Source organism: Polypterus senegalus, chromosome 6 (genome assembly GCF_016835505.1).
Source record: "Polypterus senegalus isolate Bchr_013 chromosome 6, ASM1683550v1, whole genome shotgun sequence".
Lineage (NCBI taxonomy): Eukaryota > Metazoa > Chordata > Cladistia > Polypteriformes > Polypteridae > Polypterus > Polypterus senegalus.
Window position 1 is genome coordinate 69,133,488 of NC_053159.1, and position 17,916 is coordinate 69,151,403.

At 35.7% G+C, this 17,916-nt stretch overlaps 1 protein-coding gene across 1 annotated transcript in view; it reads right to left on the bottom strand.

The window, feature by feature from the left end:
- Positions 1-17,916, bottom strand: part of usp40 (ubiquitin specific peptidase 40) — a gene marked incomplete at its 5' end in the record, with an annotated part of 179,198 nt that overhangs the window by 125,876 nt on the left and 35,406 nt on the right. Inside the window, 6 exons of the mRNA XM_039755053.1 lie at positions 1,638-1,722; positions 2,230-2,398; positions 10,805-10,886; positions 12,990-13,269; positions 13,964-14,071; positions 15,958-16,062. Coding sequence (XP_039610987.1) covers positions 1,638-1,722; positions 2,230-2,398; positions 10,805-10,886; positions 12,990-13,269; positions 13,964-14,071; positions 15,958-16,062 — 829 coding nt within the window. The remainder of the gene's footprint in view (positions 1-1,637; positions 1,723-2,229; positions 2,399-10,804; positions 10,887-12,989; positions 13,270-13,963; positions 14,072-15,957; positions 16,063-17,916) is intronic.

Sequence of the window (17,916 nt, forward strand, 5' to 3'; positions counted from 1 at the left end):
GCTGGTTCAAAAGAACTTTTTCCTTAGCACCCCCCTTATAATGCTTTGCGAGGCCATTGCAACATCCTCCGGAGTTGTAACAGCCAACATTGGATGGAATCGCCCCCCAGGTATATAATGCTGATCATTTGCATTGCAGACGCTGTGGGACTTTGTCATTAGTTATAGAACAGATAAGTAAATAATGCACAAAATTCTCAAAATTGTATCTTTATGAAACATATACAACATAAACAATGAGTTATCTCGGTTTGTGGTGAAATCTGCAGGTCAATCTTCAAGTTCCACCTCAGTATAAGTGAAGGAGGCATGTGCCCTATGCATGCATAATTAGCCTCACGGCCCCAACCAAACACAGGAGAGACTTATTTATTACTATTTACAAGACATTTCTGTTTTTTTTGATAGAAGACAAAAGTGCAAAGTGCAGATAGTTTGGAGAGCCTTCTGCACGACTGCACGGTGGTGCAGTGTTTGACTGCTGCTGCACATCTCAGATCACCTTTCTGGCCACAATAATTGGTCCAGTATAGTTTGCAGAGGTTTCCCTCAGCGACACTTTAAAAATGATTGCACTATTATAATCCAGTGAAATTTAGTTCAGTTAGACCTTCCCCACTGAGTTCACTGCACCATTTTAAACATCATCATTTCAGAGCACTGTTAAACCATGACTGAATTATTTGCAATTATCATAGTAACAATGCCGGTCAAAAATGTAGGGGTCCATGCCCAATAGTGTCATTAATATCGCCCCAGGGCAGCTGTGGCTACAAAAGTAGTTTATCATCACCAGCGTGTGAATGTGTGTGTGAATGGGTGAATGACTGTTGTGTTGTGAAGCGCCTAGGGGGGTTCTTGAACTCTAGTAGGCGCTATATCAAATACAGGCCATTTACCATTTAATATACAACCCTTTGTGCTTGATGTAAATGCTAGTTTAGTTTGTCTTTTAACAGTGAATGTTACATGTAAGATTTCTCTCGGTTTTAATGACTACAAACTGCCTACAATCTTTAATAGCATGTTCAGTGTCCTTAGTAAAGTGTTAATTATAGTTATCCTCAGAAAGCATGTCCTTTCACAATAAGCTATAGACTGAACTCCTGGTGTAAATTACCAGCCATAATTTTCAGCAAAGATAAATAATCAATTAATCATTCTAATATTCCTCAGAAAAAAATAATTATTAAAATAGTAATTTGTTGCCTTCATAGAGCAAACTGTAACAGAGCCAGCATGTGAACCCAGAAATCTGGAGCTATGAGGCAGCAGTGCTGATCACCGCACCCCCACAGTCCTATTGTTTAGTCTATGTTTAATTAGTTACCAATTTACAAACTCTAAGTCACTAAGTTCTAAAATTATCAAAAGAAAAAAAAATACACTTTTCATTTACTTTCTCTTATTTTATTTTTTGAAGGTTAGGTCAAATTCCAAATTTAGAAATTTTGCAGTTTCACTGCTAGATCACGTCAACTTATTTATGAACTTAACTAAATCAAGTATTTTTTTGTTCACATTATACTTTGATGATCAAAAATGGCACTGTGCAATATTTCAATGACAAATTATACTTTTATGACTTCTTTTGCTTAAACAAAAGTGCAAGGACTAGTACTGTTTTTAGATAATACCAGTTAAGTGGTCATAGAGATGTAGCCCAGCAGGTAGTCTCTTTGCGAATGTAAGTTCTGAACCATCATCCTTTGATCCCAGTTGCTAAAAAAAACAAAAATCAAAATTAGATTCTAACAGGAAAATATATATTAAATTCCAAAACTGTGCATCTATAATTAAGAGTTTTAAAACATTTAACCCAAACAGCACTGGTATAGTGTAGTTCAGGTTTTTTATGTATATTTGCATAAAAAAAATATAAATTATTGCATTTCATTTAATTTAACCTGTTCACCTATATTTCTGTTCCCTACTACAAGACTTCCAAGTATGACAGACCCATATAACTGAATAGTTACCATACTTGGTATGCCAATCTAACACCTTAAAATGATTCTTGCTTAGAGAGTAACACAGAATATTAGAACAGAATTAAACTTTAACAATTAAGTAGTAAAAAAGACCCAACATTCACTAAGTTCAATTTTTATTAATTCTCTATTTTTTCTTTTTCAAAAATGATTTAAAAAGTAATGGACTTCATATAACAGTACTATTGTTAAATGTTATAAATTATAGACTAGTTGCACAAAGAATAAAGGTCCTTACCTGATATATAACTTCTCTTAGGTCTCTGACCGTTTTCCTTTTGTCAAAATGAAGATTAAGAATGCTGGTAATCTGATCATATGGATGTAAAGCTCCATTGAAAAAGTGGTATTTGCTTCCCTGGTGTACATGAATTTCAATCAAGTTTTTTGCTAAATCAAAGTCTGCTCTGTAACAAAACAAATAATGATATTTTAAAGGAAAGAAACCAATTAAACTGTTTTAAATCAAATGACAAATGTTTCAGAAACTGCTCAAAGTCATTTCTTAGGCAGTATCAGAAATAAATCAGAGGCAAAGGGCAACAAAATTCCCATACAATTCTGAAATTCTGTGTAATATTAGTAATAATTTAACACATAATACTGTCACTATTGTACTAAAATTTGCCTTTGACACTTTGATTCTGTCCTTTGTTACCACTTCTCTCTCTTCTACTTTTGCATGCTGGCTATATGAACTCTTTCATTTGTAAAACAGACCACTTCATTCTATGAGAAGCTATTGTGAAAAATGCTGCAAACAAAAAACAATAAAACCACCAGTAACACACTAGTTGCAACGGTTAAAGACTTCACTCTAATAACCACTGAATCATGGAAGTTATATTAATGTAAAACGACATGGTGATAGAATGCCCTGAATTACTGGGTTCAACAAGCTTTTATCAGTGCTGCTGGTAACTTTGTGAAGGGCAGTGAAAACATAAATACATGGCTCTCCAACACCAATCAACCAAGCATCACATACTGTAACTGCATTCACAGAATGACTTAACAAGCAAGAGCAAATAGAACTGTATTGATAAATAAAAGGAAAATATTATGCAAGCATCCTTCACCACTACACCGGTACCTTCATTCACTGCCTTAAAAACATTCCACTTATGCATACTTTTCTGATTAGCTGTACTGCATCCTTCAGTACTACATATGTGCATGCATTTACCACTTGAAAACATCCCACTTTACTATAATTATATAATAAGCTGTATACAGCTATGCCTCTATTAAAATATGCACATGCCATACAGTATACTACATCAGGGGTTCTGTAGTTTAGCCCTGGTGGGCTGCAGGTTTTGCTCTGGTCCAGTTTAATTCAAGGCTGATTATTGATGCTGAAGCAATTGCAGCTTAAGCAGCACTTTACCCTTTCAGTTTAGTTAACTTGCTTGTTAATATTTCCATAATTTAATTGCTTTCTTAAGTTTAAGACAGCCGCATGTACTGTTTTTAAATGCTTTTTTGTTTTCTTAACCAGCTATTAATTAACAATAAGACATTGATTAAGCAAAATCAATTAGAGGTAAAATAAGTCACTAAATTTAAGGCTAAAAAACCTGCAGTCATAGTTGGTCACCAGGATTCTAAGCCCATTGAATGTTTATAGTTGCTGCCTATTAAGGTTGTATTGGTATTATGTTGTCATACTCATTTACTTCTTTTGGGGCATATATAGGAACCACAAGTTAATCTGTAACATTAAAGTGTAAACTTTTTTCTTCATCCTTGTTTTGGTACTCTGTCTTGTTTCTTGTTGCCTGGGGTCACAGATGTAAAAGAAGGGGGCTAGTGTTTCACTACAGCAGCATAGAACCTTGATAACAGACGATGTACAAGACAGGACCCAAAAATTCAGAGAGTTGTCAAAAAAGGCCTCTATTACAAAATGTACAGTGCCTTTTACCTCCTTGGGGTTAACCGGGAGCCCCTCTTTCAGGTTCAGAATTCTATGTAAAAATGCTTAAACCTGAATGCTATTATGATCCAAGGTACAGAGTTAAACCAGAATAATGCTTGGGACAGAATCCAGCTGCCATCTAGTGATTCAAATAATATTATGCTAAAAAAATTAGAAATACTTCTATGTGTTTAACCACTCTAATGTAACTGATTGAAATTCATAAGTGGGGCAGAGTTTTCAACCAAAAACACAATGGCATGCAAACAAAAGGCTGTAAAGCCAGTTTTAGACCAAGCTGGACCATTTTTGTTGAATCAAGCAATAGTGATGACAATGTGAACTGGTCATTATACTTTGACACGATTTTGAAACTGGTGCACATGGCACTGTATGACCATACTGCCATGATATGCCTGGTGAAGTCGGTCATGTGAAACTTCATCGTGGTACAAGCTGGTTCATGGCAAAAAGTAAAAATTAAAGCAATCAAGTGGAAGTACAATGGAGACTTTACCCCCCTAAGCACTGTTGACAATGTTCTTGACAGGGGAATGCTGCTAATGTGCAACGGTTGGTGACTTGCACTTTTATCCAGACATGAACATAGTCAATCTGTTCAGATCAACACAATAAAAAAGTCTAGTGCTGTACATTATGACTATTTCTTAATCAATTAGTCAACTAATCTAATAAATATGTAGCATATACAAAGACTTCTGTTACTTTAAGTATAAGGATGATGGGATTAAATGTATATTAGGGAATGTTATATATATTATAGGATATGGATGAAGGAAGTAAACAGCACACAACCATCCTGTCATTCTGAATCCTTTTAATAGAAAAAAGCGGTAGAACAAATAACACAGTTATCAGAGTAAAAAATTAAACACTTAAAATAAACAGTTAAGGATGTTGACGGAGCTCCTTCACCTCGAATGGACTGGGATTCAGTCAATTTGTCAGACTTATGGTAAAAGTTCAAACAGCATGTAGAGCTAATGTTCATGGGCCCACTTCAAGACAAAGGGGAAAAGGAAAAGTATAGTTACTTGCTGCTGTGGATTGGTGACAAAGGACGGGAAATCTACAACAAATGGGCATTATCCGAAGATAAAAGTAAGAAACTACAAACATATTATGACTGTTTTGAAGCTTATTTAATTCCAAAAGCAAACTGAATATTCGTGCTACAAACTGAATGAGAAAGTGCAGGCACCCAGTGAATGGGATTAACTACATATTATGGGATGATATGTATATTATTGTAGACTAGCAAAATACCCGCGCTTCGCAGCGGAGAAGAAGTGTGTTAAAGAAGTTATGAAAAAGAAAAGGAAACATTTTACAAATAACGTAACATCTGCTTTCTATTCGTTTGCATAAGCACAGTCCTTCACCAGCAATTATTTAATGTTAGCTCAGACCCGGCACTTAAAAGTTTCTGTCGCACTTTTGCTGAGTTTGTGCCAAACACTATTCTATCCCTAACCATCTTATTTTCGTTTGCATAAGCACAGTCCTTCACCAGCAAATTTAACTTAGTTACAAAGTGATCCAAAGTCTTGTTTATACCTCGTGTCTTCTCATTAAACTTGTATCTCGCGAATATCGTATTCGTTGTAGGCATGACAAACGCCAGCGGCGGCGTGTCTATAAGCTTAATTTAAACTTACGGTTTACACCGTGCTTGCTTCCACAGTAGCTGCACTTATGAATATGCTTGTATGCGTCACTCGCTTTTTATTCTTTTGCTGCCTTCTCAATTGTGTAATGCGTTTTTTGTTCAGCGCTCTTTGGAGCTCTTCCTTTTTCACAGTCAGTTCACGTGAGCCGCTCTCATGTGATCTTGCGATGTCCACGGCTTTATTTAATGTTAGCTAAGACCCGGCACTTAAAAGTTTCTCTTGCACTTTCGCTGAGTTTGTGCCAAACACTAGACCATCTCATCTTCATTTGCATAAGCACAGTCCGTCACAAGTGAATATTTACCTTATATGGGCAGGCACTCAATTACGTGGGAGGCGTGATGATGTGGGACGCAACTCCGCCTCACACGGCGACCGAGCTGCAGGCTATGGCCGTATATATGGTCAAAAGTAGGTTCCAGTTATGACCGTTACGTGTAGAATTTCGAAATGAAACGTGCCTAACTTTTGTAAGTAAGCTGTAAGGAATGAGCCTGCCAAATTTCAGCCTTCCACCTACACGGGAAGTTGGAGAATTAGTGATGAGTCAGTCAGTGAGTGAGTCAGTCAGTGAGGGCTTTGCCTTTTATTAGTATAGATCAGGGATCCTCAATCCTAGTCCTGGAGAGCTGCAGTGGCTGCAGGTTTTTGTTCTGACCTGGTTGCTTAATTAGAAAGCAATTCTTATCAATAAAGCACTAACAAGCTATGAAATTAAATTAACTCTGCTATGTCAGGTCATTCTTATATCCTAGATTTTCTTTCCCTTTCTATCATGCAAATGATTTGAAGGCTAAAATGGACGATTAATTCTCAGAACTTCACTTTTTTCTCTTAATTTTTCTTCAAAGTATTTAATTAAACCCAATAGTGCAGATAAATACACACAGGTGTAAATGTAAATAAGCTAAATGGAGAAGTGCTGCTCTCTCTTGTCATTTGCATGTTATTGATAATAAGGAGCAATTAAAATAGCTGTTTAAAACAAAATTAAGCAATAAGGGCTCAAAATCACTAAAGTGAAGCAGAAGTGTTACTTTAACAATAAGTGCTTTTTATTAAGCAACTGGGTTGGAGGAAAAACCTGCAGCCACTACGGCTCTCCAGGACGGTGATTGAGGACCCCTGGAGATGGATGAAGTAAATGGCAAATTTAATAAGCCATCCTGTGGTTCTATGAGTCCTTTTATTATGATAAAATGGCAGAACATATAACAAACTTGTCAATGAAAATAATAATTTTGGATTACTCCGTTACAAAAAAAAAATCTAACAAATACCAAAAAGCAAACATTAAAAATATTTACCAATAGAATATCAATACTGTATTGTGTAATAACATGCAAAAAGGAATTTAAACTCAAACTCTTTCCACATCAAAATAATAAATGTTTCATAACAAAAGTAGTGCCTTTTGAATCAAATATAACAGATCAGATCTGCTTAGCAGTACAACTTCGCTTCAGATCGCAAGATCAAGCAACACTGGAGTTTGCCTGGAATCAGATTTCAACAACACACAAACATATAATCTGTTCAACATAAGTGCAAAGATCAGTTAAATGAAAAAAAAACTAATTAATTAAATTAACTTCAGATGATACAACAAAAAATTGTTATATGCTATTTCTGTCACATCACACATTTACTACTTGATGGTTTGATGTTCTGTGCTCAGGAAAATAAATGACATTAGAATGCAGCGATTTACCAATCATAACTAACAAAAATAATTAGAATTTAATGCCGCTGTCTTGATAGCATCTTCATAGAAAACTCTGGAATGCTTCCTTCTTATATGCTCCTGCATTGCTATTGTGCTGCTATGATACGGTATTTCAAATTTATAGAGTGTATATAACACAGTATTACCGTATATGCTCCAATAGAGGCCCCCGGTGTTTATTTGCAAAACTAGCCTCGGCTCCCGACGCTTAATAGAGACTGGATGCTATTAGAGACCGGCCATTATTAACAAAAACCATCAGAATGCAATATTTTTTCGCGTGTGTCGGTACAGGTAGGTACACATAAACATCGGCTAAAATTACAAACAGCTACTTTATTTGAATTTCACATGCTGCATAAGACTGTTAAAGATACATGGTAATGTCTTTCTGTACCTTTCGCTGCTATTCGTCGTCCGAATCTGCAATGACGGCTTCGTTGTTGTCCAGTTCACTATCGTCTTACTCTTCTTTCAGGTTTTTCACGACGGTTTGAATTCTTGCCGCCGACAATTTCTCTCTTCCTTCAAAACACAGCTGATTTTCTTTGAGGCAATGAATTAATGAATCCTCACTGCCGTCAGTAGAATTGGTGATGCCAAAATTTTTGAAAGATTCCGGAATCATTTCATTTGAGATTTCATCCCATGCAGACATGATCCATGTCACCATCAGACGTCGTGAAGGTGTGTGCAAATTTCCACCTCATTTGAGTTTTGTCATTGTCACCTGCCATCCAATTTTCATAGAATGTTCTGATCTTGTCCTTGAAAGATTTGTTCCATGAAACGTCTGCTGGCTGCACATATTTTGTGCAACCTCCTGAAACGACTGCTGTGTCCATGTTGTACTTTTTGAGCTCCCTTTTAATGTTTGCACTGATATGGCAACAATAAGAGTTCCAATACCAGAAGTCTCTTGTGGAATGAAAATTTCCCACAAACTTTTTGCAGCCATTGGATTGTGAGATCTTCATTCATCCATCCGTTTTGGGAACACGTTACGACGGCTCCTTAAAATTGAACATCTTGCTGCAACCTAGTCACTTCTCGTATTCCACGTCTAAATACGATGAACAGCTTCATCTTGGTTCCATTACCCTTGGTCACAAGAACTACCGTAAAATGATCTTTCTCATGGCCAGTAGTTTTGATAGAGACTGTTTTTGCTCCTTTGGGATGAACGGTTTTCTCACCCGGCATGTCAAACCAAACTGACGTCTCCTCCATTCCAATAATGTTGCATTCCCAGATACCTTTGGTCATCTGCAACTTAGAAATCCACATCACAAAAGAAACAACTTTGTCAATCAGTTTATCTGGATCTTTTTGAGCCAAAGTTGTTTCTCGTCTGAGAGATAACGAATTACGCTCCATAAATTTGTGCAACCATCCGGAACTCGCAACAAAAGTCTCCTTTCTCTTGGATTCTTCATCGATCTCAGCATTGACAATCAGTTTCGTTCGTTCACGAATCATCTTTCTGGAAACTTGGACGGATTCTCGCCGCTGCTCGAGAATCTAGGACTATACACAGCCTTCCACTTCTTCACTAACTTTCTTGGTTCCTCCTCTTTCTAACTGCTTTCTACTTGCACCTTTGTCCACTTTTGCAGACACAAGACTCTTATATTGTTTCTTGCACTCTCCGATTCTTTTTGGATCAACACCATAATGACGAGTGACTGCTTCACCAGAAGTTTCTTTCACATATTCCACTGCAAGAATCTTAAAGGCAATGTCAAATTACCGTTTCGGCAGCATTTTGGAAGGCAATGTACCATAGAGCGACACGATCGTGTAGGTGAGAAAACTGCTATGGTAAACTCTGCTGACCCACTACCGGCACTGTCCTCGCACACTGTTTCTTCCAAAATGAGACAGGAATGTTGTACAGTTTTTCAAAATACCAAAGTGGAAAGGTGCTCCAGAGTGGTCTCTCTGTTTCGCACTTCAGAAATATAACAAGGGCACCTCATATCGCTGGTGAAGAAATCACGTGAAAAGGATTAAAATGACAAGAAAATTCCATTTTAGCGGATATGAAGACTGCTGGTCTTTCTTTGTTACTCCCCTCTCTGCCCAAAGGGTAGATTTCGTAATCCAGGGCCTCGCAGGTCCAAAATAAGTAAATGCATCCCGGGTCCGACGACCTAGGCTAATCTCGTTGACAGCGAAAATGATAAGGAATGTGCAGCTGGTTAAAAGTGATCAAGCTTTGCGGTACCACGATGAAGTTTCATAGCAAAACACATTTGTACCACTCTGTTTATCACTACCGTACGTTATTACCGTATATCAACCGTATTTTGGTCAAACCAGCACGAAAATGAAGCAGTTTTAGAAACCGGTATATCCATTTTTCTTATATATGCAACATGCTGACATGCACATGTATTACACATGCTTGTAAAGATACAGCCGCTTACAATGTACACTGGTAGGCAAATATCAAAGACACAGCTACTGTTAGAGACCGGCTACTATTTGGCCGCGTCCCCTCTGAAGCCCGGTGCTTAGTAGAGTCTGGCGATAAGAGACTCTGCATTTATTGGAGCATATACAGCATTTGGTTTTTGCTTAAAGAATTCCCATACTTTAGTAGTACGTTGTCTTTTACACAAAAGACCTGCAGATGAACTAGGCACTATCATGTTGATCTTTTGAAAGATGGTAAAAACGTGATGCACTGATGTATGCTGCCACAACTGACTTATTTAAATAATCAAATGCTTCAATTATGTTAAAGTTCCGTAACAGCACTAAAAGAGTCTGAAAATACAAACAACATCCAACAACGGAATACAATGGGAGGAAAAAAAAAACATAAAAATGGCAAAAATTCAACTATCGGTAAGCAAATAACACATAAAAAATCAGCTCATATGTTAATCAGCGTCTGGTCTGATGCCTTAAACAAGAAAGCACAACTCTGGCACAAAAACTTCTTGTCTTTGTGGTCTGGCAAAATCATTTTCAGTGTTATTGCCACAGGGAAAAGTTTTCTTGCGGTAATCTTTTACAGAAATGTACACAAAAATTGCTAGCAAGAAATCAGTCTCTATAGAATGAACATGCAGGGAGTTGTGCTGAAGAATAGATACAGCTATGTTTACTAATTACACAGGTTGACACTGACTCAGCTTTATAACGTTTCTGTTTGACTTACAAACACAGTTGTCCAATCTTTGAAGGGCTAAAAAAAAAACTATCAGGAAACTGAATAAAAAGTGCTTTGATTGTCAAATATTGACATCAAGCTACATACAAGTCCCTGCCAAGACAAGACAGGAAAAGTAAATTCCAAAATTTAGGTCCTCAGTTACTAAAAAAGAATTGATAAAGATATTACAGAAAAAAAGATCTATAATGTATACATGTCAAAAACCTAACTGTAGTGTGTATGATCATAAGAACAACAGTGAAAGCTGGCAAGTGTATTTTCCTAGACATACAATAAAAGGAAAACGTATACCTCAATTTTTGGAGCTTCATATTTTCTTGTTCTGTTTCTTCTATTAAATGTGCAGGAACTTTGAACTTTGGATTTTGTCTTGCTGCAAAAATACAAGTTTTAAATAAAATAATTCATAATAAAATAATAAAGATATGATTACCCAAATTGAATAATTAAAATAGAGTTTTTTGAAAAACCATTATTCACTTATTTTACATGTTTACCTTATTCTAACTCACTAAGTCTGAAAGATGAATTTACATCAGGCACTAGAAAAGAAGGTGTAGAGGGCAATATTTAATGACTAGACAAAATACATCCCACACTTACACACTGTCATAGTGGAAAATGTTACTGGTGTCAATCAATCTGCATATATTTAAGATGTGAAGGAAAAAAACAGAGAGATATTGAAAGAATAGAAAGGATCAAAGTCACAGATAATACCAATTAAAGGGATCTGATGGCACTCTCCCCTGACAAAAAAATTATTGGATTTTCAGGGTAAATGTTGCACTCTGACTGGATGCAAACATTAAGTTGCTTAATATTTCATTACTTAGTATGAATGTACACACTTTGGCAGTTATTACTACATTTGTAGGTTTTGAAGAAGATACAAGATTTTGTGTTAATCATTCATAGTTAAAGGGGTTAAAACAGACACAGGCTTAGTAGCAACTGTCTTTTAATGACAATGCACTTTAGTATTTACTGGTAATGATAAGACTTATTGCTATCCTTTTTATTCCATTGTTGAGAAATATTTCAAACTTTGTGTCATGGAAATATAAAAAAAAAAAACAGAAAAATTCAAACACCTTATCAACTTGTACAATGGCTGACCCTGAGCTCTGACCCCAAGGGGTATGCGAAAACAAACAAATTCCTAATAGAAGAAATTGTACCTCGGTTCTTTGCTAAACTGTACGTTTTATCTTATTTAATGGGGAGCCCGAGTCAACGGCAGGAACACTAACTTGTTTATAGAGAACTTTCCGTCATGTCTCCATGGTCATGGTCTGGTCATGAATCTGCCGGTTGCACATGTAAGGAGATCTATATACCTAAAGGTTACTTGATACACTACTTGAAGTCTTGTTGGAATTTCAGGTTGCCTTTCTATGACCTCACTTTTTATTTAAAAAAACAAACAAAAAAAAACCCTCGAAGTCCACAACTCTGTCCTGTTCATGGTAGATCTTTACTAATAATAGTAGATCAATATGTGGACTTACTACTAAGTCATTTACAAAGAACAATAAGTTAAAAATGTCTTAAACTTTACAAGTCAAATTCTGTTAAAAAAACAAAACAAACAGTGACTATTGTAGAGAACAATAATCTACCTCAATGATAACTAAATATTTGTTGAGTCAAAATGATAAATAGTTCATTTTGCTAAGGGAATGTAGACTAACATTTGCAGGCTGTTACTGTCAAGTTATTTTTCAGAGCTTTGCAGGAATTTGGAGTTTTCCTGACAGGATGAAATTCTCAAATAAGAAATAGAACAGTTCTTTGTTAGAAGCTGCCAGAAAAAAAATGTGTTTACAATCATACACAGAAATAATAAATTGTGCTGTAATTAGTTAAGACAACTTTTACCAGTTTATTGTATGGTCACATTCTATAACACTACTATAACAGACTAGAAGACTAAAGCACTAGTTATCATACTGGGGAGCATTAAATCTGGTAAACAGTATTAATCTATGCAGAACTGATAACTAAATTAATATAGTATTATATAATATGTAAAAAAAACGTTTGCATGGTGCATTCTTTAATGTCACCATAAAAGAAAAAGAGTATGGCACCATGGGGCATATACTAAAGGAGATGTAAACCAGTAAGTGATAGGGATAACTGACCCACTTAAAATGACAGAAAGAAGCAGTGAGGGATGCAAAGAGGTTTTTGCTAATTAGAGAAGCTAAGGCTAGTAAGTTCATTCAAGTATGAGCTTGGGAGGTACAGGTCATAAGACATTATCTGCAGGCACACCACTACCAGTGAATATAGTAAAATGTGCATATTTCAAAACTAGCTACTCAGGACGATTTTTTTATTCATTTAACATCAATGTGTCTTTCCAATAGGAACACTACACTCAAAGTTTCTTCCACATTTCAGGTATGCTTTAAAAAACAACTGTAATTATATTACAAACTCATTTAAAAATATTCTTGTATCTTCTTACCATCTGAAGGTCTCTTTAGGCATGATTTTCTGTAGAAAAGCATGTAGGCACTTTCTTTGCCCTCAAACTGTTTCTGAATATCTTTTATTTGAATTGGCAGAACTACAGAATCATTGAAATCAAACCAATGACCTTCACAACTCATGTTTGTACAAGTAAGCAACTCTGATGACAGAAGTGTCTGATCATCAGAATCCAGTCCTGGTTCCTTGTTGCATTTTAAGTGAACTGTGCTTCCATCAGAATCCATGTAGAATACATCAGGGTTCTGTTGTATAAACTGGAAAATACATTTAACCAAAAATAAAATATACATAAATAAAATAATGCTAAAAATAATTTTGTTCTATAATTTCTAAAGTAAATAACATGTTTATTAATATTTTAACAGAGCAACTGGCATTAGCAACACATACTCCTAAAAAGAACTTCTCTTCCAGCTTCAAATGAAACATAAAGCCAAAGAATTTACAGTGTTCTCATCTACCTTTTCTAGTCTTTGTTAGTCTTTAACAACTGTTTCTCCAGTATTATATATTGTAGTAAACAATATAGCATCTTACTAATCTGCCCAATCTTAAGGTACACGTAATAGGGAAAGCTGACACTATGCACGAAAAGTTTAAATAAAGAAAGCAAAGAGTAGAGCACAAAGTAACACTGTTATGCTTTTACTATTGCAGAAAAAAAAAGAAAAATCTGCACCAGTAAGCAGATTATGAAATTCAAAACAAATGATTGTTTACAGAACAAAATATTAAAACAATAGGATGCAGTTCCTTAATACAGGGTGAAATTCAATTGATAGACACTGTAGAATGGGGAGAAAGAGACAGATAGAGATATACTTGTCCCAAGAAGAAACATTTATGGAAAATATTTATGAAAACACTGAATTGGTTTAGTATCTCTCTCTTAAGAACAAAAATCTAATATTAAAATTTGTTTAAGAACATAAATAAATAAAAGCTCACCTTCCATATTGACCCAAATCGTTTCCGATACTTTTTATTCCATGAAATTCCAACTTGTTCAAGAAGTTTCTGCCCTAGCTGATCAGTCCTGACACCACTGCCCTCTTCCTATAACATAATAATGTACTGTCTTTTTAAATGAGCAATAAGCTGCTTTTATTGGCAATTTCAACCTTTAACATGAAAGATATTGGTGACAACTGCTGTTACCTTTATCATTTTCAACAGGTTAAAAACCCAAATTGAAATAGTCTCCTGAGGTATGGGTAACTTAAAAGCTTTATAACAGCAAGACCCAAAAATGTTTTGTAATTATTCTGAAGTTAAATCAAAGGAAAAAAGCACTATACATAACCTACTGTATATTCTACCATCATCACATTTCAGAAACAGCAATTTAGACAGAAGATCCCTTAGAAGCACAAAAATATATGCAAGAGATGATTAAAAGGTTTTAACCAATGAAAAAGAAAGGGACATTGTACAGCACCGATTTTGCAAATAAGTAAAGATTATCTTCTGTGTAATGTAGTATGCAAATTACAAGCTTTCTGCATTTGTGGTCTAAACTGTTTCAGAACAAAAGCAATTTCTAAAGCTAGACATCTTGCCTCCGGAGATTCATTCTTACCATTTTTATATTTACTAGGAATAGCAAATAACACAATCAAATGAAGGTTTACAGCCTTCTGACATGCCAGGAAATCTCTCAAATACAATCCAAGAACCAACTAGCCTCCAACTTTGATCACAGAAAAAAATGACACTATGGAGTGTATCATAATAGAGAATGAAAGAGTGATAATGTATGACATGCCAGACACTATGGGTAACCTGAATTCACCCTTCATGTCCAATTAATCAGGAGAAAGAAATGTGTACTATGGGTCCCTAAAATGTAAATTAATAAAATGAACCATCACCAGTGCTTGAAAAGTGCAAATAAATGAATAATGTTACACTAATTCTTTGGTACTTGTGAAATTTAGTCTGGAAAGGAAATGTAAAACTTTTGATGATCCCTGTTCTGCTTCAAGACATATGGTTCTATAAATGCAAAATAGCTTGCAAAGGCTGCTCTGCAAAACTCTTGCTTCAAAGAGAGTCCATATCCACTCTGTTCACCACATTTGGCCCCATCTGATACCATCTGTTCCTCTACGTAAATGACTACCTCAAGAGCCAACCTGTGTCACTGATGAAGACGAAAGAAAAAAAAAATCAGCCAAATAAGAGTGGTTGCACAAGTAAGAGGAACTATCTTAATAGTTCAGCCTTAAACACTGTGACTACCTCTTCCACATAAAACATACACACACTCTCACACATATATATTTGACAAAAGCCAAAAAATGCATACTGAAATGTCACCTTTTCCCGACAATGTAAAAAGCTGCAGTCAAGGCAAACTGGATCCAACAATTTCCACTTTAAGTTCAAAGTATTTTAAGTTAAATACAATTGATCAGTTTAAGAGAAAATAAATATAAATGGCAAATCTTTCAGTAACTTGATTTTACAAACCTACACAGTTTCTCTACAAGTATGTCTTTTTGAATAGTTCTCTATCAACTTAAAACTGAATTTTTCAATTTTGAATGGTAGAAGGACAATCAATCCAATTAAAAGTAAAAAAAAAAAAAAATAACCTGCAGCTTTGCTCCTAAAATGTACTATAAATGGTCAGCAGTATGTTGAAGTGTGTTTTTCATGGTATTTTAGAATGCCAAAAGAATATTTAAAAGCGGTTTTGTATTTTCAGGCTACAACAATGGCACCAAATATTGCATCATGCTGACCAACATGAGATAAACCAAAATAAGAAACTAAAGGCATTTATTTATTAACAATAGTATGATAACTGTATTTACTATTCGAATGGTATCACAACTTGCCTCATGTAAATACAGGCCAACATGTACTAGGAATATTCAATTAAATTCAAGAAATACTGAAAGAAACTTAGCATCTTTAGATTACAAGGCATGGGCTACCTTAGCTAGTATAGTTTTAATTATGGACAGAGGATCATCCAAGTCTAGAAGACCATTTATTTTCATCTCCTTGAGAGACATTTTGGGTTTAGGTTTCACTTCTCCCTAAAATATATAAAAATAAAAAAAAAAATAAAAAAATCAGATTAAAATTACAAGTCAACAGTGCACATTTGTAGCAATATTCAAAATAATAACTCATTTTCTTTTTAGATTGCTCCCAATTAAGTTGTCCGCAATTTACCATTTTGAGAGAATTCTTAGCATCGTAAACATGGTAAAATAAATTTATTTGAAGGTCTTTATACAGAACTACAGCTTTTTCAGAGTGGCTACCTTTTGCCTAAAACCAAAACTTCAACTTTAAATCTATTGTCATGCATAAATAGTACAATTCAATTCTTACTTGCAGGTCTCCTGCACACTAGTGTCAGTGGTACAATAAGCGACAATAAACAATGAATAAAAACCACAGAATTCATCATCATCAGATGAAATACACATTGCATTCCAAAAAAAAAAAGTCAAACTCTAATATTTTGTTGAACCTCCTTTATCTTTGATTATGGCATACATTCGCAGTGGTATCATTTTGATAAGCTTATACAATGTCACAACATTTATTTCTATCCAGAGTTGCATTCATATTTTGCCAAGATCTTGTATTGATGATGAGAGAGGCAGACCACTGCAAGTCTTCTCTGGTACATCCCAAAGATTCTCAATGAGGTTAATGTCTGGACTGTGGTTGCGAATCCATCTGTGAAAATGAAGTCTCATGCTTCATTCTCTCACAATCTGAAACTGATGAATCTTGGCACTGGCATCTTGGAATGTGCCTGTGCCATCAGGGAAAAAACAATCCATTAATGGAAAAACCTGGTCATTAAGTATATTCATTTAGTCAGTTAACCTCATTTTTGAGCACATAACATTGCTGAACCTAGACCTGACCAACTGAAGCAGTTAGTAGAGTGGAACTGAGAGGGTGAGAAAGACAGCACTCATCTTTCTTTTTCTAAGATCCACCCGCCTTGGGGCATGGTTCCTATCCAGTTTTGATCCTGGCATGGATCAGCTCATAGAGGTGAGGAGCAAGAGGAAACCATTAACCTAACCACTACATGAGCAGCAGGTAGATTCAAATTGGTGCAGACAGAGAACAGTCACAGTGGAACTTGAAACAAAACCAAGCATGGAGACAGTGGTTCAGCTACTATATAATCAATGATGCTTTTAAAGGGCCACTTCTTACACATTTATTTATTCATTATTTCATTGTGTTCCCTTAGGGCTCGTTTATACTTCACGCTCAGAACACGTACGTGCCAGCATCATGGATGCCACGTGTTTCCAGCGTTCATTTGATGTATCCTCTGAGCAGGTCCTCAGAAATTAACGCGACGTGTGCGCGAGTTGCAGTACCAGCAAAAAGTCAGTGGGGTCGCAATGTGCTAAAAGTTGGAATGTGACATCAGATAGTGGTTACTACCTACATGTGACAGAAAGCCGCTTTGCAGATCTTACGAGATCAGTGTGCATGCTTCAAGGTTTGATGAATGGTTCGAAGTGGTGAAGCAAAATGCCGACATACAGAATCATTCGTGGTGCTTTTATATTCACACGTCACATACTCCTGATCATAATGACACGATACATTTTAAATGTCTCACATACCGTCTTCTGTGCCGTGATGGATGGATGAAATGCATTAAAGTATGTATGTTACACTTTACAGATAAATTGTTAATTTCATTTAAATAATGAATACTGTTAATAATTACACACATGGGAGTGACACAGTGGCGGAGCGTTAGCGCTGCTGTTTTGCAGGGAGTCATGTTGCCGATATTCCCTGCCTGGAGTATACATGTTTTCCTGCTAGGTTTCCAGAGTGTGCTCTAGTATCCTTACAAAGATATGCAGATTTGGTTACACAAAAAACTACAGATCCTATAA